The 27,577-nt window shown below is 32.3% G+C and overlaps 1 protein-coding gene across 1 annotated transcript; it reads right to left on the bottom strand.

The window, feature by feature from the left end:
• Positions 1 to 16,553: 16,553 nt before the first annotated feature.
• LOC139845276 (bifunctional riboflavin biosynthesis protein RIBA 1, chloroplastic-like) lies at positions 16,554 to 22,435 on the bottom strand. Its single transcript, XM_071835540.1, has 7 exons — positions 22,193 to 22,435; positions 21,255 to 21,600; positions 19,803 to 20,024; positions 18,555 to 18,877; positions 18,336 to 18,465; positions 17,667 to 17,963; positions 16,554 to 17,074 (listed from the first exon to the last, which is right to left on the bottom strand). Exons 1-7 carry the CDS (start codon positions 22,240 to 22,242, stop codon positions 16,826 to 16,828), a joined length of 1,617 nt encoding a protein of 538 aa, XP_071691641.1. The 5' UTR covers positions 22,243 to 22,435; the 3' UTR covers positions 16,554 to 16,825.
• Between the last annotated feature and the right edge of the window lie 5,142 nt (positions 22,436 to 27,577).

The following is a 27,577-nucleotide window of genomic DNA, read 5'->3' as shown; positions in this document are numbered from 1 at the left end:
ATACTCGTGCACTCGAGGTGAGATCGTAGTCCCACCTTTTCAACAACTTTTTATACTTTTAAATTGTGGGCTGAGAAACATATACTTTGTTACATTTTGTACTACTTGCTTTTATACTTTGAACACAAGAACAAGGAAAACAAACATTCTACAGCGAGTTTAGAACGAAAATCCTCAATTCGATTATCATTAGTTACACTTGCCGGGTGTAAGCGAGAACTTATGTTATATGGCCATATGGGTTGACAACCCTCATCCTTGACGGTTCGCTACCGTCTACGGATGAAATATATTTTCGAGAATCAGTGTTTGTTCTAGCACTAAGTGATGGGGTATACAATGGAAGGAATGTTAAGCTTTGATAATTGGGTGCTCGCGAACCAACTTTTGGAATGCAACTTTTGGATGATCAATTTATGGAAATACTAAATCTTGTGGTTCAAAATATAACGTTTACTAATACACCTATGATTTCACCAACGTTTTTCGTTGACAGTTTTCTATATGTTTCTCAGGTTCATACATGGCTATTTGATACATGCTTCCGCGTACATTCATACTTGCTTGGGGTCAAGCATACATGCATACACTCTGATTTCATGCTTGGAGTCAAGCATACATACATACATACGCTAGTGATAGCACCTTTGGATTCAAACTTTTGTTTACATACTTACGCTATTTATAGCAACTATGTTTTTCAACTTATATTATGTCGCAAGTTATTTCATTTATACTTTACGACTTTTGTAAACTTAGACTTGTTGTCGAACGGTTTTGTAAACTAGACTTGTAAGTCTTGTACCTTTCAAATGATGCGACATAATTTTGGTCAAACGAGTCTCATATAGGGACTACGACCACACAACGGGACCTAAGTTAACGGCGCCGTCAATAACGGTTTTGGTCGGGTCGTTACAACTGTTGACGGTGAAAATATTTTAACGGGTAGGTAATACCCGAGAAATATTTATATCTCACATTAATATGTTACACCGTACATTCTTCAATTCTGATTCAACAGTCATTAACTATACTACTTACATCCACATATGTATCCGTTCACTAAAGAACAACCATTTTCATACAAATTCAAATACATATTCTGATTTTGACATATCAAAATTTAAGTAAAACTTTAGCAAGTGTTATCTTCTTAAAGATCACTACATTCATGAATTATATTCATTCGTATTCTATGATGAATTATCACATCAAACCACCGAACTTACCATTCCTTACTTTTGAAAATCACAAACATTTCTTCGTCAACTGTTAGATCCATTGATGGATGCATCTTACGCTTAAACACTTCAAATTCAAATTTTTTGAAAACATCCTTTGAATCTTGACGATCACAATCAGCGTTCAATCATCTAAAAACGAAATTTCTTGAAACCATCTCAGATTGATAACCGATGATTCAAATATGGCTGCATTAAATGCAGAGGAAACAGCAAAATTGTAGATGGCCTAAATGGCCAGGAGTTTGATGATAAAGAATGGGGTATTGGGAACGCTCGATAGAAAATTTGGTGCTGAAAAATGGATTGAGCAAACCATGAAGGAGACCGTGGACAAATCACAAGGATTAAACCTGTAATCAAAGAATCTAGATGATTCGATTTCTGATGAAAATCACAAAAGATCTCCTTACGCATTCTAAATCCTTACAGAAGAATTTTTCTCGTTATCATTTGATCTTAGAAAATTCTAAGATATCATCGTATCTTTCGTTATAAATATCCTCCATATTTCTGAAGATACATTCATAACTACTCTTGTCCGAAATTATTTATCACTTCGCACTTTATGTGTTACATAATAAAGGAAACTGTTTTAGTTTCTATATTTCTATAACATACAAGTTTAAATTTTGAATGATTTGAGGTAGTGTTGGGAATTGAAGCATGAGTTAGTATAATATAATGATGTCAGGCCAACGTGATTATATTACAGTAAGTCATGCTAAATTTTTAATGGAAGATGATGATTCATAGACTTTATAATCATCATTTGCCATGTTACATGACTTTTACATTCTACTTAACCTCTGAACATATCAAGAACATATATTCTTGATAGTTCTATCCTTAGTAATTCTAGTAATTTGACAAATCAAATCGTGCTATTACCTTTCCTTCTGCTTTGTATATTATGATCATTTGAAACTCCATACCTACGAATTCTAGACCATTATTCGCTTGACTTGAAGTCGGGAAGGAAAAACAAGAGCATAGAGCTCCGACATATAAGGGAAAATATAAAGCCCGATAACAACACGGAAATTACAAACCGTGTATATCAATGCGTATAGCAACATAAAGACACGGGAGAATTAAAAACACTATAACCCCAAGGTAATTGTAGAAGTAAACAGATTCCTCTGGGGGTAAATGAAAAAGAAGAATGACATAAACGATAGTCAGAAAAATATCCAGGATAAGAACTGGATGGAGCATTTTCACAATCTTTGGAAGTATGAATCGAGAAAGAAAGTATATAAGTGGTGAAGATAATGAAACAAAAGAAGCTAATTTATAGCAAAATTCTAGACACAACAATCAAGGCAATTTTAATTACCTTAATTACCGGAGAATCAAATCTTATACAGATTATAAAGATTTCCTTTAAATCCCTTGAATTCCGGAAATCACCTTTAATTATGTCAAAAGTTAAGGCAAACTGATATTTCCTTATTTCAAACTTTTAAGATTACTTCATTTATACTCTTCCTATAATCGAATCGTTTTATCCATATTACCCAATGTTGATAAAATAATATTTTCAACTCATATTCATCATTCTTGTTGTAAAGAATGACAATCTCTATCAAATTTCACGACGATGATTTTCATAAACTCCTTTCTATTTTGTCTACCCTAGCGTGGTGGCATAAACGCTCAAGGTTTAAATGAGCTCGATATTATTCATAACACATTTTATATATCCAATTTACTGAAATGACTTGTATAACATCATCATTTTGAATGATCTCCGCATTAATAATAAAATGCACTTCGTAGAAGAACTTGTAGAAATTATGGTTTGTATGATTTTAATTCTTGAAACAGAACAATATTCTATCCGTTGGAATTCACGCAAGGCCCCGAGCATACCTGGGAACGTGAAAACCAAATAAAACGTAAATATCCTCGTCTATGTACGAACAAAACCGATTAATGGCAACAACTAAATTTCGGGACGAAATTTCTTTTAACGGGTAGGTACTATAACAACCCTCATATTTTCATGCCTGAATTGACTAATTTTGTAACGACCCGGAAATTTTCGACCAAATTTAAACCCTAATCTCTATATGTTTCCGACCCGATAAGCAAAAACCCTAATGTTGAGTCTAGAAAGTCTGAAATCTATATCTGAATGATTAGTTACCCTCTTGACCAAGCCTGACGATTCACGAACAACTATTTGAAAATAGATAAATATATATGTAGATATATATGTTTATGTATATAAATATTACTTGAAAAATTTATAAAGTTATATTAAATCTATTTGTTTAAAAATATATAATATATTTGTGTTAGTAATTAACTTTCCATTTTAAAATTGTTCATATATAAAAAGGGAATATATTAAAAATAAATATTAGACGCACCTTTTTGATCAGGTTTCAAACAATTAATGAGTGAAATAATTAAATATATTTAATCTTAAAATTTGGGATTTTTAGGAACACTTTTATCCGTTAACTGTTTAGCAATGGACACGAAATATAACACTTGAAAACTGTCGGCAGGAGGTTGCTATTTGTTAACACGTTTATTAACATTTAATTATTATTAATACTTTACTGTATTTGTATGCTATTGAATGTATCTATCTATCTGTTTGGTTCTTAAATAAAGATATAAATATATCTATCTTTACAACACATACATATAGATATGTGATATCACCAAGTATCCACCATTTCTCTCATTTTTACTATCTCTCTTTTCTTTCTCTGCTGCTCACAATTCGAATAGTATTCACTACTCATATGTGCCGCCATGATTATGTTCATAAACAAATTCCAACACCAACACCGTATTGTGTGCTGTTTACAACCATTAAACCATCACCTTGGAGCCATCACCACCATCACCGATTAGTTCCCTTGAAACCCGTCACCTTGAACCATACTAGTTTCATCACCTTTGTCCATCATAAAAACCACTACACGCCACAAAAACTACTACTGCAGTCGTCTAGACTACTTCTATTTCGATCAACACCCACATACACAAACATCATCACCCCGGCTACTTCCTAGTCGACCCAAAAACCACCCAAAATCGAATACTACAATCGCCACTTTCATCAAATAAGATCAAACCCAACAACCACCTTCACTTACCACTACAATGATCATCATCACGAATCCTTTTTCTTAATCTTATCACAACTAAACCACCATGTCACGTACCTCTACGTTCTCTTCTTTTTGTTCTTTTTCTACTCCAACAACCATCTTCTATCACCTTTAACCACTCTACCACCTTCCAACCACCATAAAACCGCCACCATAACTCTACAACTTATATCACCACCGTGAGCTTCCACCACCATCAACCACGATCTCAATACTCGTGAACCACCTCTATCTTCTTTCATCTCTCTCTCCTGCCATTAACCGTGAACCTGCGAGTATTTTTTTTTTCTGTTCTACACTTCTGTTTGAAACCCAAAACAAACACCATTTATTAATTACATGACTACTAGCTCCTGGTCAACTTTACAATCAAAACTATTACTACCTACTGATTGAACTTTTGGGAAACAAATATAAAGGATCCTTTAAAGTAATTAATTTTTAACAAGTGGATGAGTATAGTGGGATTGTTTGGTATGGAATTCGTTGGAAAGTCCCACATGGAGAACAAGTGGGGATAATGAAAGTGATACACATAAAAGGTGGTGGCTTATTACAACACGTATTATATATATTTTTTTTTTATCTAGCGGACCAATTGGATTTTTATTGGTTTTGTGATCTTGTTCTAGGGACCGAAGTGTTTAAGGGTTAGGCCATGGATTTAGTTAAAACGTAGGGCTTGAACAATTAATTTGGGCCGAGGTGAGTTGGGCCGTTAGTTTTTTATTTTGCCTTCTGTCCATTTGAGATAAATGTTTGCTGTACCGATGATGTACTATGACAAGTGATGAGGATCGAGAAGCGATTTCTGTGGCGATAAAGGATGATCGATTATGAATTAGAATAATCGTGATGTTATAGTTATGTAGAAAATAATTAAGATTATGATCGTAAAAACTATGAATGACACTTGATGATTAGATGATGGTTAGTTGATGATGAGGTTGTTTATGATAAATGAAAATAGTGAAGACGGTGACGAATATAATTTTATGACTATGATTTACATTCGATAATAATATCATGGTATCACGATGGTTAAATTAAGTAAGTAATGATGGTAGAATTTAATGACGAGTTAAAACGATATTTATTATGAATACGAGTTGGATATTGATTAGATGATATCATATGAGAGGGTCACGAGTAAAATATAACGATGATAATAGTTATGTTAAGTGATGATGGGAAATGAATAAGATAATGAATAGTTTTGGGTTTAATTTGATGAAGAATTGAAACACACATCGTAATGGTTAAGAATGTTATCGGGTAACGGGACGTCACGGGTTCAAACCCGGACTTGGGCAATTTCTTTTAAGACTACATCCATGAGGTAGTTACCTATTACTCATTATTATTATTGTTATTCTTATTATTATCATTATTATTATTACCACTATTATTATTATTATTCTTATTATTAGTATTAAAAATTTTCTTATATGTATTAAAATTAACATTTTTTTAATAAGATTACCTTTAATATTATTAAAATTATCAATGTTAGTATCATTAATATAATCATTAATATAATTATCATTATTATTTCGAATATCAAATTTTTTTATTTTTTTTATTTTTTTTATAACAAATTATAGATACAATACTGAAATACATATTAAGATATCTATATGTATAAATATTAATTATTCAAAATATATACGAATTAAATACATATAACATATAAACTAAGATAAAATATATATAAATTTGTTCGATTACAAATATATGTGTGTTAATATACATTAATGATATAGGTTCGTGAATCCGAGGCCAACCTTATATTTGATCAATGATGTTATATGTATTTTTACTACAAAATACATTAGGTGAGTATATAGTCCCTTTTAAACTCTAAATATTTTTGGGCTGAGAATACATGCGCTGTTTTTTATAAATGATTTACGATATGGACACAAGTGATCAAAAACTAAATTCTCGGTTGAGTTGTACCATGGCATATCTCTTTATACTTGGTAACTGCTAATTACGTGAGGAGCGTAAACGCGAATCCTGTTGATAGATCTATCGGGCTGACATCCCCAACCGGGCTGGACGACCAGCATTTAACGGTTGCACAGTACTTCGTTCTCGTTACTACACTTGGTACGGTGTAGGGTTTATTTAAGAATATGCTACGATGACTTTTAGTTAAGTATGGTTACCAAGTGCTCAACTGCTTTTCTATACACGAGGAGTGTATTATGTATAAACTTAAAATCTTGTGTTCCATAGTTATAACGCTGCTAGCATCAAACCTATATATCTCACCAACTTTATGTTGACATTTTAAAGCATGTTATTCTCAGGTACGAATTAAGACTTCCGCTGTGCATTAGCTCATACTAAAGACATTACTTGGAGTCGATCATCGCAATGGGACCAACTGTTGAAGACTTCGTCCGGGAGGATTAGGACGGGTTGTTACAGTTGGTATCAGAGCGTTGGTCTTAGCGAACCAGGCCTTGCATTAGTGTGTCTAACTGATAAGTTGTTAGGATACATTAAGTGAGTCTGGACTTTGACCGTGTCTACCTGTCAAAAAGTTTTGCTTATCATTTCTAGTCGGAAACCATCTGCTTATCATCCTTAGGGAATTGCCTGCTTATCATTCTCTAGTCTAGACACGTTCTACTGCATTTAGTGCATCGATAGTTTATAGACGAAATTCATATCTTAGCGTATCTGATAATTCCTATCTTGGAGTATCTGTAGATTTGCCTGTCATATGCCGTAGGTTCCTCTGTAGGCTACGAAATCTTTTGTATTATATGTAGATATTCTATGAAGTTAGAATATCATCCTATATTCGAAAATCATTTCACATCGAAGATCCATTTCATTCATCGATTTTCTCTTGGCAATGAACCTGAAAGCACTTACCGGCGAACCTATTCGACACACCATTTTCTCTCTCATTTACAGAGTGTCTCGTCATGATTATATACTATCCCATATCTCGAATCTTATTCATTCGCTCGCTCCAACCGCCAATCATCCCGGTGTACCAGCAGAAATTAACGAACTTCGCGCTCGTGTGACGACATTGGAGAACATAATGCGAAGGTTGCAAACACCAGCAGCAGCACCAGCAGTATAATCCGTACCACCATCATCAACACCGACAATACACTTATCATTCCAACCACAATCACGTCGTAAATCTCAACATCACGATCTGTACCTCGAATATCCATATCACACGCCTCAATATCATCATCTGTACTTCAAGTATAATCCTCGTTCTACATATTGTTTTACATCGATTACCTTCACTTTACGTAACATTCTACCTCATATATCTTCGTTCGACATGGTGATTATGAAATCTCTAAAGTTTTAGAGATCATGTAATCCAGTATTAACGATAAATCAAATGAGTTTAATATCTTATTGACTCATTAAATCCATAATTACATCCGATGAAAATATATATGCAAGTATATTTTCATAAAGATTGTAATTAAAAATCCTCTGGTACAAACTGTTAATGATGAAAATATTTTAACGGGTGGGTAGTACCCAAGGAATATTTAGAATTCACATTAATAAGTTACACTGTACATTCTTCGAATCTGATTCAACGGTCATCTATTATCCTACTTACAACCACCGATATTCGTATTCGTTCACCCCAGAATAACCATTTCCATTCAAACTTCATATTCGGATTTTGACCTGTCAGAATCTAAACAAGTGGCATAATGAAGAAAACATTGGATATAATAAAATTTGTTAGAAACAAACGAATTAACTAATTGAAATATTGTTAGGAATCCACGCTAACTGTTCCTAGCTAACTGTTCCTAGCTAACTGTTCCCGGCTAACATTTAATTTATCGCAATTTACATTCTCGCAATTTTATTTATTGTTATTTAATTTCTGCACTTTACATACCGTCGGGACACATGTACAACAACACGTCGGATTAATTCTGAGACAACACGTTGTATAATGGGTCATGATATATATTAATATATTTTACGCATTTAAATAACGGGACACGTATACAAGGTTTCGACTTATCATATTGACCCATCTATATATATATTTCGGAACAACCGTAGACACTCTATATGTGAAGGTGGGAGTTGGCTATACAGGGTCGGAGTTGATTCCAAAATATATATATACTTTGAGTTGTGATCGACACCGAGACCGGTACACGGGTCACGATACGTATTAAGTAATTCGAATATTATATATCTAATTTATATATGAATCTATTGAACCATTGGACAATCGGACTATTGGACTGCTAACTTTGGACAATTAAAATGAGTTAAAATGCTGATTATAACATATGAAACTAAACAATTCTTCAAGTTTGCCACTTGATTTTATCTTAAACCTCATCCATATCTTGACGGTTACAATTCGCATTCAAATCTTTTCATAATTCTTAAAAACACCTCGATCGAGAAAGTTGAAACTGCTGCACCTCGTCTACGGAAGAAAGATTTATGCATACGGTTATGCACCTGAAAAACTTTCGAAATCGAAGTTATAGTTAAATCATAACCGTGTCGAATTCCTTATCATTCATTAAGCAAAAACAATCATATGATTCCTTTTCAAGTAGCAAATTTTGTCACAACTCCACTTCGACTTCCCAGAAAGACTACTCTTATTATAACCTCGATATTTATACCTTGTCCTTTCGCCGTCGTTATCAGAAAACCTTTTACATTCCACGATATCATCATCAGATGTCCCAGCAGTTTGTTATCTATTCGGTGGAATCCGCAATCAGTATTTTGAAAATCTCGCAGAATTTTTCCCGTCATGCCTAAAACGTCTATTCCTAAGAATTTCATACTCCGAATGTGAAGTTTCTGAAAAACACCCTGGACTATGAAGTAGTTCTTGAAATGCTGATGAAGCAGCAAAAACCGTAAACGACCTTAACAGTCAAAAGTTTACGATGAAGTACAGCATGTTGGAAAACCTCAGAAAAAGAGAAGGGTTGAAACTGGAAAACGGATTGAGCAAAGTATAAAGAGACCGTGGACAAATCGTGAATACTAAACCCGACTTCAAAGGATTCAAATGAATCAGTGACTGCTGAAAACGTTAGTAAGAACCCTACTCCTTATTCTAAACCTTTCCGGATGATATTCTTCATCAACATTTTATCTTAGAGATTATAAGATATTTTCATATCTTCCGTTATGCATATTCTTCAAAATTTCTGGAGATATTATTCCCACCCGAAATCATTTATCACTTCATAACATCTACGTTACAATATAAAAGAAACTGCATTAGTTTCTAAATTCTGAAATCTTTGAGAAATGTTCTGAAGTAGTGTTGGGAACTGATGCATGAATTAGTATAATATAATGAAACTTGATCAACTTCATTATATTACAATAAGTCATGTTAAGTTTCTAATGGAATGTGATGATTCACAGTACCGTCATCATGTGCCATGTTACACGGCTCTTACATTCTGTCTAATTCCCAAACGTATTAGGAACATATCATCTTGATGGTTCTATCTTTTCCAGGGTATTCTGGTAACCTAGCAAATCAAAACCATGCCAATATCCTTTCTTTCATAGAGCATTAGCTATGTTCATTCCAAATCTCATACCTACGAATTCCGGACTATTGCTCGCCTGACTCAAAAACGGGAAGAAGAAACGAAGGGAGTAGTTTTATAGTGAAATATCCGACAAAGAAATCGAAATAGATTACCGCATTAAATCAAAGGAGATCCTGTTTTCTAAATCACCGAAGAACCAAATCTTATTACATAAGATTTTCTTTAATTCCATAAATTTCGAAAATCAATTTTAAACACGTCATTGGTTAAAACAAGTATATTTATTCATCTCACTCTTTTGTGATAGCTTCATTCGTGCGCTTCACATGACTGAATCGTTTTATCTAATATCTTTCGGTAATAATAAAACTTCATTATCACCTCATAATCGTCATGAAAACATTTCCATTATTATCTATGACAACCTCTACCAAATTTCGGGGACGAAATTTCTTTAACGGGTGGGTACTGTAACGACCCGGAAATTTTCGACCAAATTTAAACCCTAATCTCTATATGTTTCCGACCCGATAAGCAAAAACCCTAATGTTGAGTCTAGAAAGTCTGAAATCTATATCTGAATGATTAGTTACCCTCTTGACCAAGCCTGACGATTCACGAACAACTATTTGAAAATAGATAAATATATATGTAGATATATATGTTTATGTATATAAATATTACTTGAAAAATTTATAAAGTTATATTAAATCTATTTGTTTAAAAATATATAATATATTTGTGTTAGTAATTAACTTTCCATTTTAAAATTGTTCATATATAAAAAGGGAATATATTAAAAATAAATATTAGACGCACCTTTTTGATCAGGTTTCAAACAATTAATGAGTGAAATAATTAAATATATTTAATCTTAAAATTTGGGATTTTTAGGAACACTTTTATCCGTTAACTGTTTAGCAATGGACACGAAATATAACACTTGAAAACTGTCGGCAGGAGGTTGCTATTTGTTAACACGTTTATTAACATTTAATTATTATTAATACTTTACTGTATTTGTATGCTATTGAATGTATCTATCTATCTGTTTGGTTCTTAAATAAAGATATAAATATATCTATCTTTACAACACATACATATAGATATGTGATATCACCAAGTATCCACCATTTCTCTCATTTTTACTATCTCTCTTTTCTTTCTCTGCTGCTCACAATTCGAATAGTATTCACTACTCATATGTGCCGCCATGATTATGTTCATAAACAAATTCCAACACCAACACCGTATTGTGTGCTGTTTACAACCATTAAACCATCACCTTGGAGCCATCACCACCATCACCGATTAGTTCCCTTGAAACCCGTCACCTTGAACCATACTAGTTTCATCACCTTTGTCCATCATAAAAACCACTACACGCCACAAAAACTACTACTGCAGTCGTCTAGACTACTTCTATTTCGATCAACACCCACATACACAAACATCATCACCCCGGCTACTTCCTAGTCGACCCAAAAACCACCCAAAATCGAATACTACAATCGCCACTTTCATCAAATAAGATCAAACCCAACAACCACCTTCACTTACCACTACAATGATCATCATCACGAATCCTTTTTCTTAATCTTATCACAACCAAACCACCATGTCACGTACCTCTACGTTCTCTTCTTTTTGTTCTTTTTCTACTCCAACAACCATCTTCTATCACCTTTAACCACTCTACCACCTTCCAACCACCATAAAACTGCCACCATAACTCTACAACTTATATCACCACCGTGAGCTTCCACCACCATCAACCACGATCTCAATACTCGTGAACCACCTCTATCTTCTTTCATCTCTCTCTCCTGCCATTAACCGTGAACCTGCGAGTATTTTTTTTTTTCTGTTCTACACTTCTGTTTGAAACCCAACACAAACACCATTTATTAATTACATGACTACTAGCTCCTGGTCAACTTTACAATCAAAACTATTACTACCTACTGATTGAACTTTTGGGAAACAAATATAAAGGATCCTTTAAAGTAATTAATTTTTAACAAGTGGATGAGTATAGTGGGATTGTTTGGTATGGAATTCGTTGGAAAGTCCCACATGGAGAACAAGTGGGGATAATGAAAGTGATACACATAAAAGGTGGTGGCTTATTACAACACGTATTATATATATATTTTTTTTATCTAGCGGACCAATTGGATTTTTATTGGTTTTGTGATCTTGTTCTAGGGACCGAAGTGTTTAAGGGTTAGGCCATGGATTTAGTTAAAACGTAGGGCTTGAACAATTAATTTGGGCCGAGGTGAGTTGGGCCGTTAGTTTTTTATTTTGCCTTCTGTCCATTTGAGATAAATGTTTGCTGTACCGATGATGTACTATGACAAGTGATGAGGATCGAGAAGCGATTTCTGTGGCGATAAAGGATGATCGATTATGAATTAGAATAATCGTGATGTTATAGTTATGTAGAAAATAATTAAGATTATGATCGTAAAAACTATGAATGACACTTGATGATTAGATGATGGTTAGTTGATGATGAGGTTGTTTATGATAAATGAAAATAGTGAAGACGGTGAAGAATATAATTTTATGACTATGATTTACATTCGATAATAATATCATGGTATCACGATGGTTAAATTAAGTAAGTAATGATGGTAGAATTTAATGACGAGTTAAAACGATATTTATTATGAATACGAGTTGGATATTGATTAGATGATATCATATGAGAGGGTCACGAGTAAAATATAACGATGATAATAGTTATGTTAAGTGATGATGGGAAATGAATAAGATAATGAATAGTTTTGGGTTTAATTTGATGAAGAATTGAAACACACATCGTAATGGTTAAGAATGTTATCGGGTAACGGGACGTCACGGGTTCAAACCCGGACTTGGGCAATTTCTTTTAAGACTACATCCATGAGGTAGTTACCTATTACTCATTATTATTATTGTTATTCTTATTATTATCATTATTATTATTACCACTATTATTATTATTATTCTTATTATTAGTATTAAAAATTTTCTTATATGTATTAAAATTAACATTTTTTTAATAAGATTACCTTTAATATTATTAAAATTATCAATGTTAGTATCATTAATATAATCATTAATATAATTATCATTATTATTTCGAATATCAAATTTTTTTATTTTTTTTATTTTTTTTATAACAAATTATAGATACAATACTGAAATACATATTAAGATATCTATATGTATAAATATTAATTATTCAAAATATATACGAATTAAATACATATAACATATAAACTAAGATAAAATATATATAAATTTGTTCGATTACAAATATATGTGTGTTAATATACATTAATGATATAGGTTCGTGAATCCAAGGCCAACCTTATATTTGATCAATGATGTTATATGTATTTTTACTACAAAATACATTAGGTGAGTATATAGTCCCTTTTAAACTCTAAATATTTTTGGGCTGAGAATACATGCGCTGTTTTTATAAATGATTTACGATATGGACACAAGTGATCAAAAACTAAATTCTCGGTTGAGTTGTACCATGGCATATCTCTTTATACTTGGTAACTGCTAATTACGTGAGGAGCGTAAACGCGAATCCTGTTGATAGATCTATCGGGCTGACATCCCCAACCGGGCTGGACGACCAGCATTTAACGGTTGCACAGTACTTCGTTCTCGTTACTACACTTGGTACGGTGTAGGGTTTATTTAAGAATATGCTGCGATGACTTTTAGTTAAGTATGGTTACCAAGTGCTCAACTGCTTTTCTATACACGAGGAGTGTATTATGTATAAACTTAAAATCTTGTGTTCCATAGTTATAACGCTGCTAGCATCAAACCTATATATCTCACCAACTTTATGTTGACATTTTAAAGCATGTTATTCTCAGGTACGAATTAAGACTTCCGCTGTGCATTAGCTCATACTAAAGACATTACTTGGAGTCGATCATCGCAATGGGACCAACTGTTGAAGACTTCGTCCGGGAGGATTAGGACGGGTTGTTACAAATTTGACTATAGGGTTGTTATCCATACGTAATATATAATTAAATTCGACGTTGATCAAATATTTATTTTTAGTCGACACGTTCTGTTAACTAAAGTTTACACTAATTTTATAAAATAACTTTAGTTAATATTAATGCGTATTATATTTAAAACTATATGTAACATAATTATTAATTAAATGATAAATTATTTTAATCATTATATATATTTTTAGCTTATAAAAAAAATAAAAATAAAAAGAAATAAGATTTTTTTTTATAAATTAAATAATGAGCCCATGAATTTTGACTAAATATTTTCAAAAATAAAAACTTATTAAAAACATTTTTAACATGTTTTTATTATTTTGTCAAAATTGGCACCTTTATTTTATTATTTTTTTTTCTTTTCACCAACCATTTTTTACCTATAAATACATGGCTCCCCATTCATTTTTTCTTGCCAAACACAAAAACTTAAGTTATTCTCTCAAAACCTTGAAGAAAATTTGAGGTACTTTCTATTTTTATTAATTTTTTTCAATATTGTCATTTATATTTATATTTATTGTATATTCTTTGTAAAATTCGAAATTAATTATGTTTATATGTTATAATTAGTATTATAAGTTTTATGATGCATAAAAATAATTTTGATAATTTATGGAATATTATTTATAATTAAATACGAATTATGTAGTGTTTAAACGTAAAAACAATGTAAAATTCGTAATAAATACTTTTAACCAAAAATAAAATATATATAATTTTTTCCGAGTTTTTAAAACTTATATAGATCTGAAAAAAATTATAAAAATAATTACTTGGGTCGAATTGGTATTTATTATATAATTAAACTCTATTATTATGTAATTCGAAGGTAAATTAAGAATAAATATAAAATAATAAAAAATATTTTTTTTAAATATTTTTCTACAGGTTATTAGACTGATAGAAACTTATAAAAATTATAAAAATAATTATTTGTTTTTATTTAGTAATTATGTAGAATTAAAATTGTTTTGTGAATACATTAAGGGTAAAAACAAAAATAAATACAAAAATATAATAAAAACGTTTTCTTAAATTTTTCTACTAATTTATATGATTAACTAAGACTATAAAAATTATGTATGTAATTTTTAGATATTTAATTTATTATTTAGACATTTTTGAATAATGTTCGATTAATAAAACACTATTATTTTTGAAGTAATTTAGGTATTTATTTAAAGATAATTATATTTAATATATATAAGACATACTAAGGTATAATAACTAAATATTAAATAAAACTTAGGTTATATTATCACATATATAATTATTAAGTACATTAATAATTCGTTGTGTGTATACACCTAAAGTGAAGGTTAATCAAAGATAATGTATAATTTATGTGAACTTCATCGCTACTCACGGTCGTAAGTGAATGATGTCTAGATTTCCATTTATGGGTAAGCTTATGGATCTCGAATGCCATGACTTAGATTCTGGTCAAGAGTCCTGGGCCCCCGGTTACATCTGGTCATTCCTGACTTATTTGATAGCAACGAAGTTTGAGTAAAGTTATACAACGTCTTGCTAAAGATTAACCCGAACTTTCTAAAATTGGAAAATTACTATAAGTGGAAACTTTCCATAAATAGTAACCTTCCGAAAATGGAAATTCTTTAGTGAACCATTACTATCAATATAGTACTATATACTATTGTCTGTTAGGCAATGTCTGATAATACGTTCTATCTCTAGGTTGAGATCTCGGTCACGTCCTTCCGTTCAATTCTTTCGTGTGCTACTAAGGTGAACTTCATAGCCCCACTTTTTACTGTTTCATAACTGTTTTATAACTTTTGGGGTGAGACACATGCTTGCTTTATAACTGTTTTACACTTAGACACAAGTACTAAATTGTTAACTATGCTGTCATGCTTTGATTCATGCTAAATCCCTACCGTAATATCGTCAATTGCTACGTTTAAATGCAAACTTAATTATTGTGAGTAGGCCTATTGAGAGTAACGTCTCTAACCATTCGACCGTTGGTCTTTGGTTACATAATAATGATTCCACGACACTGACAGTACAAGGTGTCATAGGGTAAACTTGTTTAGTAGCGATATTACAAAATGCAGCAACACTTTTAGATTGATATTTCTATATCAATCAACTTTAAACTAAATGTTGTGGTCTAAAACTTTGGATATTATTTATAAACCTGTGAATTTCACTCAACCTTTTTGGTTGACACTTTAAGCATGTTTTGTCTCAGGTGATGATTGAGCTAGCTGTTTGCAACTTTGTGATGATAGATTTGATGCTTGCATGGAGTCCACATCGCATATTATATTTTAGTTCATAAACATTTATTTTACGTTTTAATAATAATGTAAACATGTATTACTGCTTCCGCTATTTTATTAACAAAAGTTTTATTTAAAAAGTCTCATATAGAGTCGTTCTCGTTTATACAACTGTGTTATGATATGATTGGTCACAATTACCCCTGGTCCATTTTGAGGGGTGTGACATCAAAACTCGAAAACAAACAGTTTACATTGTGAAAAAAGTGATGACCAGAAAGTCCATCTCATAATAGGTACATCAAGTGTTTCTTGCTGAAAGTTAATGCAATGACATCCTAATTTGTTCATAATCATCTTAAATGCACATTCTGGATGCAATTATCTTTATAAAAATCAAAGGCATGCATAAACTAAACTTGCAACATTTCTCCATCCGATGACAATCGACAAACATCACAGTTTCAATAAAAATAATGAATAATGAATTCACCCCGGTTATAATCTCTTAATCTTACAAATTATGATTTTCCTTTGAGTCCTATATGACTTTTTTTGATCTGGGGTAAGTAAAGAATGTGAAGTCAATCAAAAGCTTCAAACTTATTCACTTGCGTTTTCAATGGTTGGTTTGTCGTTTGAAGTGATGAGGTTTGGGACACCATTCTCAGAGCCATAAACATGACCCATTTTGGATCTTTTAGTCTCGAGATATCGTTTGTTGTGCTTTGTAATGGGAGTGAGAAGGGGAACCCTTCCCGCAACCTCCAAACCATAACCCTTGAGCCCAATGTACTTAGCAGGGTTGTTGGTCATCAGCTTCATTGTACTAACTCCCAAATCTCTCAAAATCTGCACACATAAATTCAGAAAAAGAAGATAATAATAGTGTTGAAGAATCACAATTCATGCTCCACATTTGACACTTCAGAATAATATGGCAGTTTCTTTGTTGGAAACTATTTATTATTTATTATTATTATTATTATTATTATTATATTATTATTACCATGAAAAGAAGATGCTTTTGATTATAAAATGACCCCATTAAACTAGGCATCCACATAAATGATATATATATATATATCGACGATATGCTCCTAACAAATTTAGCAAACGCAATTCAAATATCATTATTTTTTTAACAACACTGGGCGAAAGAAATGTTGCCAGCTTCGGAACTTCCTATAAAAGAAAACTTGGCATTTAGTTTACATGAAGTAGACTATTCTCCACATGTCTAAACCACCCTCCAATAATGAAAAAAAAAAAAAAAAAACTGGCCCATTAGTTTTGACCTTCACAACAAAACACCGTTTTAACCCGTACTCAACCAGCCCATATTGACCATTATTTGTTTTGTTCGATGTCATAAACAACAAGAAGATTAATCATTTTCCAAATGTCATAAGTATCACATGGAATAAAATGTATATAGTTATACCTGTGCACCAATACCGTACTCCCTGGAATCTACAGGCAAACCAAGCTCTTCATTGGCTTCAACCGTATCACGACCATCATCTTGCAGGTTATAAGCACGAAGCTTGTGACCTAAACCAATTCCTCTGCCTTCATGACCTCTTAGATATACCAAAACTCCCCTGCCGGCCTCTTCAATTTGTTGCATTGCAAGTGCCAATTGATTCCCACAATCGCATCTAGCAGACCCGAATATGTCTCCCGTTAAACATTCTGAATGTACCCTAACAAGAATATCCTTTCCGTCACCAATCTCACCCTGTTTTTTTATAACCAGAAAATCGTTCATTAGTTTGATACCAACTATTTATGGTTACTTCGCAAACTGCATCATAAGGTGCTCTTTAGTTTCATAGAAGGAAATATATGCACAGCTATACCATTAATGAAAAATGATAAATCTGGAAAATTTAAGACTTCAAAACAATAACTGTGTAATGATTGCGATAGAAAATAGGTATCGAATTCCAAAAAAGGAAGCCAGGATTGATTCTTTTACATGTGAAAAATGATAAACACGTGAAATCTCACCTTAAATTATTATAAGTACGTTCCTTTTACATGCAATTTAACCTCAAAATTTTGCCTACGTATCCATTAACAGATAGCACATTTCTATATATTCGCTCACCTTGACCATCGCAATATGTTCGATTCCATCTAATATTGATCGATAACAATAGGCAACAGATGGACCCCATGTAGTAGGGATACGTGCAGCTGAAGTACGTTCAACTAGTTTATCCGTTTTCCTTCTATACCTGCCAAGTTACACCGCACACATAAGATGGGAAAAAAAAAAAATTACTCATAAATCCCAAACACAAAAGCAAACTATATAAACATTTACCTAATTAGATCAGCAATAGATATAATCTTTAAATTCTCCCTTTTGACGATTTCTAGAAGCTTTGGCAGTCTAGCCATGGAACCATCATCATCCACAATCTCACATAAAACCGCTACAGGGTCAAATCCAGCTAACACGGCTAGGTCAACAGAAGCTTCCGTATGACCAGCTCGTTTTAAAACGCCGCCCTCTCTGTATTTTAATGGAAATATATGCCCGGGTCGGTTGAAATCCCCAGGCTGTGAATCTTTTGAGGCCAGAGCTTTTATGGTTGCCGCCCTATCCCGTGCTGACACCCCAGTAGTAGTACCGTGTTTTGCATCCTATAAATCAATACATGATTATATATAAATTCACTCATTCCCATTGTTTATGTTGTGTACAAAAGGTTTCTCGTAGAAGTGACAAAAAATGGAGGTCAGACAGGTTGGGTATTAGGTCAAGAAATGATTAAACTTTGGCGTCAAAATACTAATCATCCAATTACTATTCTGTAAGCAATTTGTGTATTAAATACACTAACAAAAATATATGTATAGTATTTGTCTGAATTTGTTTAATAAAGGTTTAGTTCTTGTATGCATTTTAAATACATGTTGTGTGACTTTCAAGCTGTTTCCTTTTAGCTACCGTTATATTATTGACCCGTTGAAAGCCACTCATATTAACCAGTACATAGGGGTGGCAATTTGGGTTGGGTAGGGATGACCCACTTGGTTATTTGGTTGGTGGGTCAGAACTAGTCAACGCAGACCCGACAAAATTTTCCAATCGAGTGAGTATTTCAACTAACCCAAAACCTGCCAACCAGACCGAACCCATGTAACACTTTTATCTAATCAGATCAACAAATTTCAGGTCAGTTTCAGCTAATAGAGAAATTTCAGGTCATATGGGTCACTCTCTAAATTTATATTTCATCATAAATAAGCATAAAAACAACAGTGTGCGTTATTAGATTTAAATAAACATTTCAATCTTTATCTACTGTCAAAATTTATTCGGATGACTGGACAACCCAAAAACTCATTGGGTGACCCAAACCCGACCCATAAAAACAGCAGGTTGGCCGGTTTCAGTTTGGTGAGTTTGTGAGTCAATAATCCTGACCAAAAATTATGTATTTCGAGCGGAAAATTGCCAGCCCTACCCGTTATACAAAATTTGGTCATGATTATACATACAGTTTCTTGTATTATAGAGCTACTACATTTGTTTCTGAGTTAACTCTATTGAAAATATATATACCACTGAGATTGTAAAGGCGGTTGAGAGCTTCTCCTCATTATCTTTATGATTAACCATCAAAGGAAGGTCTAATCTATCCAAGTCTTCACCTTTCATGCTTACACAAACGATCCCGGTTCCATGCTTAACAATAAAAGCCATAGCTTCCGGTGTAACACATGTTGCTGCCATTATTAGATCTCCTTCATTTTCTCTATCTTCATCGTCAACAACCACTACCATCTGCCAATATACATAAATATATATAAATTGTTAAAGATGACACCATAGTTTATAAGAGTAGGATAAGAGATCTCATTAAAAGCAAAACTTAAAATGGACAAAAAATTGTGTTACACTTACTGAATCCTGGTGCAGACAGGTATACAGATATGTTTCATCCAAAAATAATATGTAACAATATTCGGTTACGAGCTATTAGTGATTTTACTTGCAACTTTCCATAATCCTAAACTTTCCTTTATTCCTAATTTAGTTCTAGTTAATGCTCAAGTTTCAAAATGGAACGATACCCTTTTTTCTAGTTTTAACTTTAACTCCAACAGTACCTTTATGTTCTGTGAAAACCATAGGAAAACATTAGACCACTGCCATTCGTCACCCTCAAAGCTTCATCAACTTAGCCCTCGAGGACGCCAATGGCAGCTTCGTGTCCTCGCTTGGTCCTCATCCACCCTCAAACTTTCGCGATGCACTTCGTCCTTTTACAACATTTTTGAAAACGAGAATTGTTGAATAAATGGGTTGTATACTTAGCTTTAATATGTTCACATTAGTTTAATTAATTAATATAGTGGGTCCCAGTTTTTTAGTAAGGTGTTGTTTGTTTTTCAGTCAGCAGATCTTATTATGTCTTATGTATGCACGCCCGCATACGTTTTACTGTGCAGACTGTTTGTTTTTCTGAAGGCATAAGACAATATAATGTCTTATTATGTCCGCAATCTCGCAAACCTAGAAATATACTTTTAAGTGCTACATACAGGATTACGATATTTTGCAGAAACAAAAATAAACAGTCTTCACTATTTTGCATGTAGACCTTTAAACCACATCTTCTCTATATATCTTCAGAAAAAAATCTTAAAAAACAAAAAGCACCCATGTATGTCATGGATGGCAGTGGTTCAGTTCTCATTCAGTTCTGGGAGTAAGTTTGAGGAAGTGCTAATGTGACGTTGATGTGATAGTCAATACTGGAAGGAAGTTTAGTGATGGTTGGGAGTGGTCTTGTAAGAAGAAAAAATTAAACCAAGAGATTCTAATAATGCCACCATTTGAGTTTCGAAACAATTATATTCGTCCAAACAGATATTGTACTTCTTTTTAGTACAAGAATTATGAAATAGTTAACTAAATTTAGTGTTAACAAATTCACAAGATATTTCTAATCTATAACATTATACAATCTGAGAAAAGAAAGAAAAAATGAGATAATGAATGAATAAATACCTTCCCTTGGCGTATATCTTCAATTGCTTCCGGAATAGATGAGAAACCCGTAGTGGGCTGGTCTAAATCGTATTCACCAGCACCACTAGAAAACCCATTCATGGTAGGAGTTGTTTCAGCTGCTAGTGCACCCAAAGATATTGAATCCGGTTGTATCACAATTCCAGACGACACACTAACACCGTTTTTCTCTACGCCATCTACCGGATATAACGAGGCTCTGACACCTTTACCTTTGGAGCATGATCTACTACCCAACTGAAGAAACGCATCTGACGTATATCCATTCGACGATAAAAGATTTACAAAGTGAAGACCACTATTTGAGCTGAAATTTGTAATCATCCTGCACCATGGTGAATGGTGATCATAAATAAAGGAAGTTGATGTTTAAAAGTATCTACATTGTTATACTATTGATAAAATACCCGAACAAAACAAATTAAATTGACCAGAATGATTACCATCAAGGTTTTGTAACATATTTAATGAGTGATATCCCATTTAAAACATATACCAAAAATAAATTACAATAGAACAATTCAACACTTTATCCCTATCAAGTATCACAAAATTCCAAATCTTGTTACCTTTTAAGGTTAAAGGATGAAACTTTTTATGGAGTGTTTTACCATTTACCCAAAGTACCCTAGTAAAGTACAAACAAGATCAATAGAATCGGAATTAGAATCAAAGAAACTTTAACTTTGCACCAAATAAGTTGTGATTCCAATAAATTTTATTACAATTACAATATTGACTTCTTCATGTGTCCCTTCTTAGGATCTTTCTAGCTAAAAAAATGACTAATTCAAACAACCCCAAAAGCTTAAAAACAAGCTAAATCAAGAAAAGAAATACCCAATTGAAATCGGAACATAAACGCATCAATCGGCATGAGATTGAATTAAAAGAAAGATGGAAAAAAAAAAACTCACTTTGAGCGAAGTAAAGATGTGGATGGGGAGGACATGTTAATGGAAGCCATGAAATGTGAAGAAATTATGAATCTTGAAAATGGGTTTTTGCTGAATTAATGAAAAAGAAGGGATTTTGATGCGATAAAACAAGAGATTTGAGCCAAATTGGTGGCTGTTTGATAGTAGTAAGAGATAATAGACGATGAAGCAACAACTGGGAAGCAAAGAAACGATGGGTGTATAAGAAAAGTTGTAGGTGTGTGTGTTTGTGGGTGATACATTCTTACGTCACGCATACATCACATACATTCATGAATCATCATCAACAACAATAACAAAACTCAATCCCACACGTGTAGGGTACGGAGGAGGTGAGACGTAAACAATCCTTCCTCTACCCTAGAATAAAGAGAAGTCATTTCTCCTCCCGAGTGAAACACTCCAAGGTTAAAGAAAGTCTTCCCTCTCTATGTTCGACGGATAGAGAGATTGCTTCTATGAGGACCTCCGCCCAAAAAAAGATTAAAAAAAAAATTAAATAAATAAATAAATAAATAAATAAAAATAAAATAAAAAATAAAATAATATATATATATATATATATATATATATATATATATACACACATATATATATATATAATACAACATAAATGAAAAAAGGAAACGCCATAAAAATAGTAGAGTCAAATTTTCATGGGTTTTAAATAATGCCTGGAGTTCACTTTAGGCTCTAAGCGGTAGTTACATTGCCAATAGATCGACGCGAGTTGTTCATTCACATACATTCATGAATGAAACCCTCAAAATTAGGATTATACTCCTTCCCTCGTGTCACTAGTGAAATGATCCGTGAAATCACTAGTTGCTTAAATGAAATAGTTTAATTATATATTTTAGGTATTAAGTTAATGTAAATATTAAAGTCATTTATATTAATAACCCGTGGAACCACAAATTTCGCCTAAAAATTTTATCGTTGTTTTTGCAAATATATTGATATATACTTAACTTGGTCAGAATAAATGAATCAATTATCATCACAATTACTATTTTCTTTGTCATAAAAACCTACACTATATCATTTTATTGAGACATGTATTTCGTATAAATATGTAGCGTAATTAATTCCGTAAAGAGAACTCATATTTGGATAATAATAAGAATATAATAATTATTAGTAATAACAAATGTCACTTTAATTTTTTTATTTAAAATACAATTATTATTATATGAAGGTTGTACAATATACTTCAAAGTTTGTACGTGTGTTTATGTGGTGTTTTGTAAAAATTGTACAATTTGTTTTAAAATTTGTACATATGATAATTATGGTGTTTTATCATAAGGTTGTACATAATATTATGCTTCAAATATTGTACATATGGTCATTGAGGTGTTTTACCATAAGGTTGTACATAATGTTTCAAATATTGTACATATAGTCATGAATGTGTTTCATTGAGGTTTTTTTTTTTTTTTTTTTAAAGAACATACTAATAAAATTAATTATTTTAATAACATCATCATAAGGAGTTTAAATTTTTTCTTTTATTTTTATTTTTTTAAAGTTAGATAATAATTATTTATGACATCATCATTTTAGATATTTATATGATATATGATACTATAGATTTTTCACAATTAATTTTGAACCAAAATAATTTTCTACATCTTGATGGATAAATTACAATGTACTCCATGTTTTTTTATGTTGCTTTTTCTTAACTAAACTGTGTAATTTTATTCGAAGATAGATAAATTAATAAATAATAAATAATCATAACAAAAAATGACTTTTTTGTTTTTATGTCAGATTACATTTTCAAGGCTTCTTTTTAGGTTTCCTTTTCAGGCTTATGTAATCAGACCAAAAAATTAAGCCGACATTTGCATCGTAATATCTAAACTTTTTTTGGCGTAGTTGGTACCTCAGTTTTGCTTAACTATCGTGGTTGACACCCCATCCGAACTGTCGTCAAAATTTTATGGTTAACTACTCATATTATACAATCATAAAAGTACAAGTACTACTAGTGTAATATAGTAAAATTTTATAGAGTATCCTTAAATCAAGTATCTCTTCTTTTGAGTTTTTGACTAGAACTCTAGAAGCATGTTTTTGTAGCATATATTTACCAAACTCATGCATTTTTTTTGAAAATATATTGATAAGTCAATTACATCCTCCTATCTCTAACTTATTATCTCTAACTTATTAAATACAAGAAAGAAAGAAAAAAAATTCCTTATGAGAAAACTCGAGCGTATTCTTCCAGTTATCATCTTCTTACTCGCTGCACGCTCCATCGTATTGATCGTGAGTTCATTGCACACTCCATCTTATTAAAATACAAGAAAAAGAAATCCTTACTCGTTGCGCATATCTGTTGCAATTCCTTTGAAGTTACCAAATTACCCTTCCCAACCACCATTACATTCTTCATTCCTTTCACATTTTTAGCAAGATTCAAAGTTTTTTCATCAGAAACTTCCAGATCCAGATACAACAAGTAATAGTTTCTCGGATGGTAAACCGCTCGGACCAACCGGTTCAGACGAACCCCGTCTCCAATTGAACCGGTTATGAAGTAAGCTAATCGGGGTACTTCAGGCAACTTGGTTTTCAAATATGTGGTTTTTGATTTTGAGATGGGTTTGGAATGGATGATGATTTTAGAGAAAGAAAAAGGATGAGAGAGAGTAAAGTGAGTAGAATTATCATGTATGGGAGTTGATTAGTGAATTTTTTAGTGGAATTGATAGTGGTGAATCGAAATCGAATGTGTGATCGTTTGTTGGTGGTAGTCATGTTTGAGATTTTAGAGCATGATTGATGTTGCTATTGCATCTTCCGTACTCTATTTCCAATATTTAATAAATCTTTTTTTCTTTTTGGCTTTAAAAAAATCGTAAGTTCACTGCAATAATATAAATCATTTGAGAATTATGATAATAAAAACGAAATAGAGTGCCAGTGTTGTAACATTCATCCAACTTCAAACCTAAGCAGTAAACAAGAAATGGAGGATGAAACTTAAATATTGTGAGGATAGTTCCTAAACTTTTACTATATTACCTAGTAGTCGTTGTGCTTTAATGAGTGTATTATGTGAGGAGTTAATCATTAAACTTTGACGGCAGTTAGGTTGGGGTGTCAGCCACAATAATTAAGCAAAACTGAGGTACCAACTATGCAAAAAAAATAAATAAATAGGTGTTATGATGCAAATGTGAGCAAACCACAGGTACCAACAGCATAATTTTTTCTAATCAGACCGATGTCTAAACTTCTTTGGACCAAATTCTACATTTTTGTAGGCTATAGAAGAATAATATAACAGAATATGATGATTATATATTTTATTTTAGTTTTTATATTATTTTCTTATTAAGTATTATTAAATAAATTAAATTTAAATATCTAAAGATCTAGCTGTAACACCGTACATTATTTTTAATACACTACGGAAGTTCCTAATCGGCGTATTATATTAAACAACCACAAACTTTGAAATCGTTAGTTTCTAAAACATATGTCGAAGTATAAATATTACAAACATCATAGTTACTATCGTCGTGTCAAACATAACAAAGACAAACATAACTTGTCCCATCCCAAAAGCATGCACACACTTCCATAAGAGAAAATTTAGGGGATTAACACAATGCTAATTGAATGAGATATCCAGACGAACATCAACACAATGTCCCATGCCCAGCTTCTATCGAAAACAGTAACATATACACAAAATATAATAAGAGGTCTCGCGGCCTGTCCGGGCCTGCAACCCATAGCTGATCGGGCCAGAGTTTACTGATAGTCCTTGCTACAACCTCACTAGCATAGTGCTCTTGATGAAACACATGCGTCATTTGACCTACACCATTTAGGTAGTAACAGTTGAACCAAACCTACCCTGTCGAAGGTTGACCTCTTACGTCAAGACAACACTTTGACGGTAAGCACATAGTGCACATAAGATCACTTGTACAAATAATATAATCGATAGTAGTAATAATCATGCAATCATTCCATTAGTAGCGTAACATGATACGATATAATTATATCCATACGGATAATCCCATTCACCTGATAACGCAAGGTAAGGATACGTAGATATTATTTTACTGAGTCATATCCTTTCCTTTATCGCCTGAGAATACCATATTCTAAGCTCGTTTACATTTCCAAATCATATTCCAGCAATAATATGTGTAAAAGACACTTACATATCACATGGGTTGAGATTGCATCCGACGCATACACTGTCAACATTGATCGTGTGGTTAGTTGCAGGCATATTCGTACGGTTCAAACCGTATCCGTACGATTCAACCGTATACATACGGTTCAAACCATATCCGTATGGTTACGGTTGTAACTCACACCCGTATAGCTGTAGTTCATCAGTGACAACAGGGAGGCTGTTCGTGGTTTTAACCCAAAATTTTGTTTTTGACATGTTTTGGACCTAAAAACCATTAAGGAACTTCATAAAAACCGTATACAAAATAATTCAAACATCTATTTTGACTCACAAACACATTTAAGGAAGATTTGGACACAAAAACCATTTTGTAACAAAAATAACAAAAGAAAAAAAAATATTTAAACATATTAAAGTTTCATGAATTCAAACAGTGATTACCTTATATTCGATTTATAACACAGAGACAAAACCACAACACTAATTCGATTTGATTCGCTTTTAATAGCCTTTGAGGCAGAAGCATTATAGCCCCAACTGGATTACGAGTAATTCAGGTTTGGCAAGTATTAAAACCTAATAAAGCTTAGAAATGGACCAAAAGTTGCAAATATCAACTACACTACATTTTAGAGTTTTTATTTTTAATATAGATGTTGAAACGAAATAAAAACAACGGAGAAAGAGAAAGTGGTCATTTTGAGTATTATTTTGAGTATGAACGAAATGAGAGGAATGGAAAAGAAGCCATAAATCATTAATTTATTTGCTTTGTCTTTTACGAAGAAATGAAAATTATGGGTGTCTATAATAGGTAGGATTGAGTAGCCCTCCAAAGCACAAAGTATAGGGCCGTCGTTAACGTGCTTTATTATGTTGTACAATGTGATAACCGTGAGTTAGAAACTGATAACCATTATAAACAATCATATAATGCATGTTAACGAGAGTTGTCGTTAGCAAAATCCATAAATAAATAATAAAAACAATAAGGATTTTACTAACGACAATCCTTAGGTTGTTGTTAGCAAAACAATAAGGGGTAACTTGTGCAAAAAATACTTGTAAAAACAATATAAACAGTAAGAGTTGTCGTTAACATACAAAAAATACTTGTAAAGTTCAATAACTGTCTTACAAAAGGCAAAATAAACCGTCATGTACAACAAATTGATGCACACTATTGACAGCCT

Source organism: Rutidosis leptorrhynchoides, chromosome 4, assembly GCF_046630445.1.
Source record: "Rutidosis leptorrhynchoides isolate AG116_Rl617_1_P2 chromosome 4, CSIRO_AGI_Rlap_v1, whole genome shotgun sequence".
Lineage (NCBI taxonomy): Eukaryota > Viridiplantae > Streptophyta > Magnoliopsida > Asterales > Asteraceae > Rutidosis > Rutidosis leptorrhynchoides.
The sequence above is the reverse complement of the archived record's forward strand: the minus strand, read 5'-3'. Positions and strand labels throughout refer to the sequence as shown.

Excerpts from the sequence above, each read along its gene's own strand:
- LOC139845276 (XM_071835540.1), bottom strand. The coding sequence starts at position 22,242 with ATGGCTTCCATTAACATGTCCTCCCCATCCACATCTTTACTTCGCTCA. Across the intron at positions 21,601-22,192 it reads ACATCTTTACTTCGCTCAAA|GATGATTACAAATTTCAGCT; the intron begins GTGAGTTTTTTT and ends ACCATGGTGCAG. Across the intron at positions 20,025-21,254 it reads AAGATATACGCCAAGGGAAG|ATGGTAGTGGTTGTTGACGA; the intron begins GTATTTATTCAT and ends GTATATTGGCAG.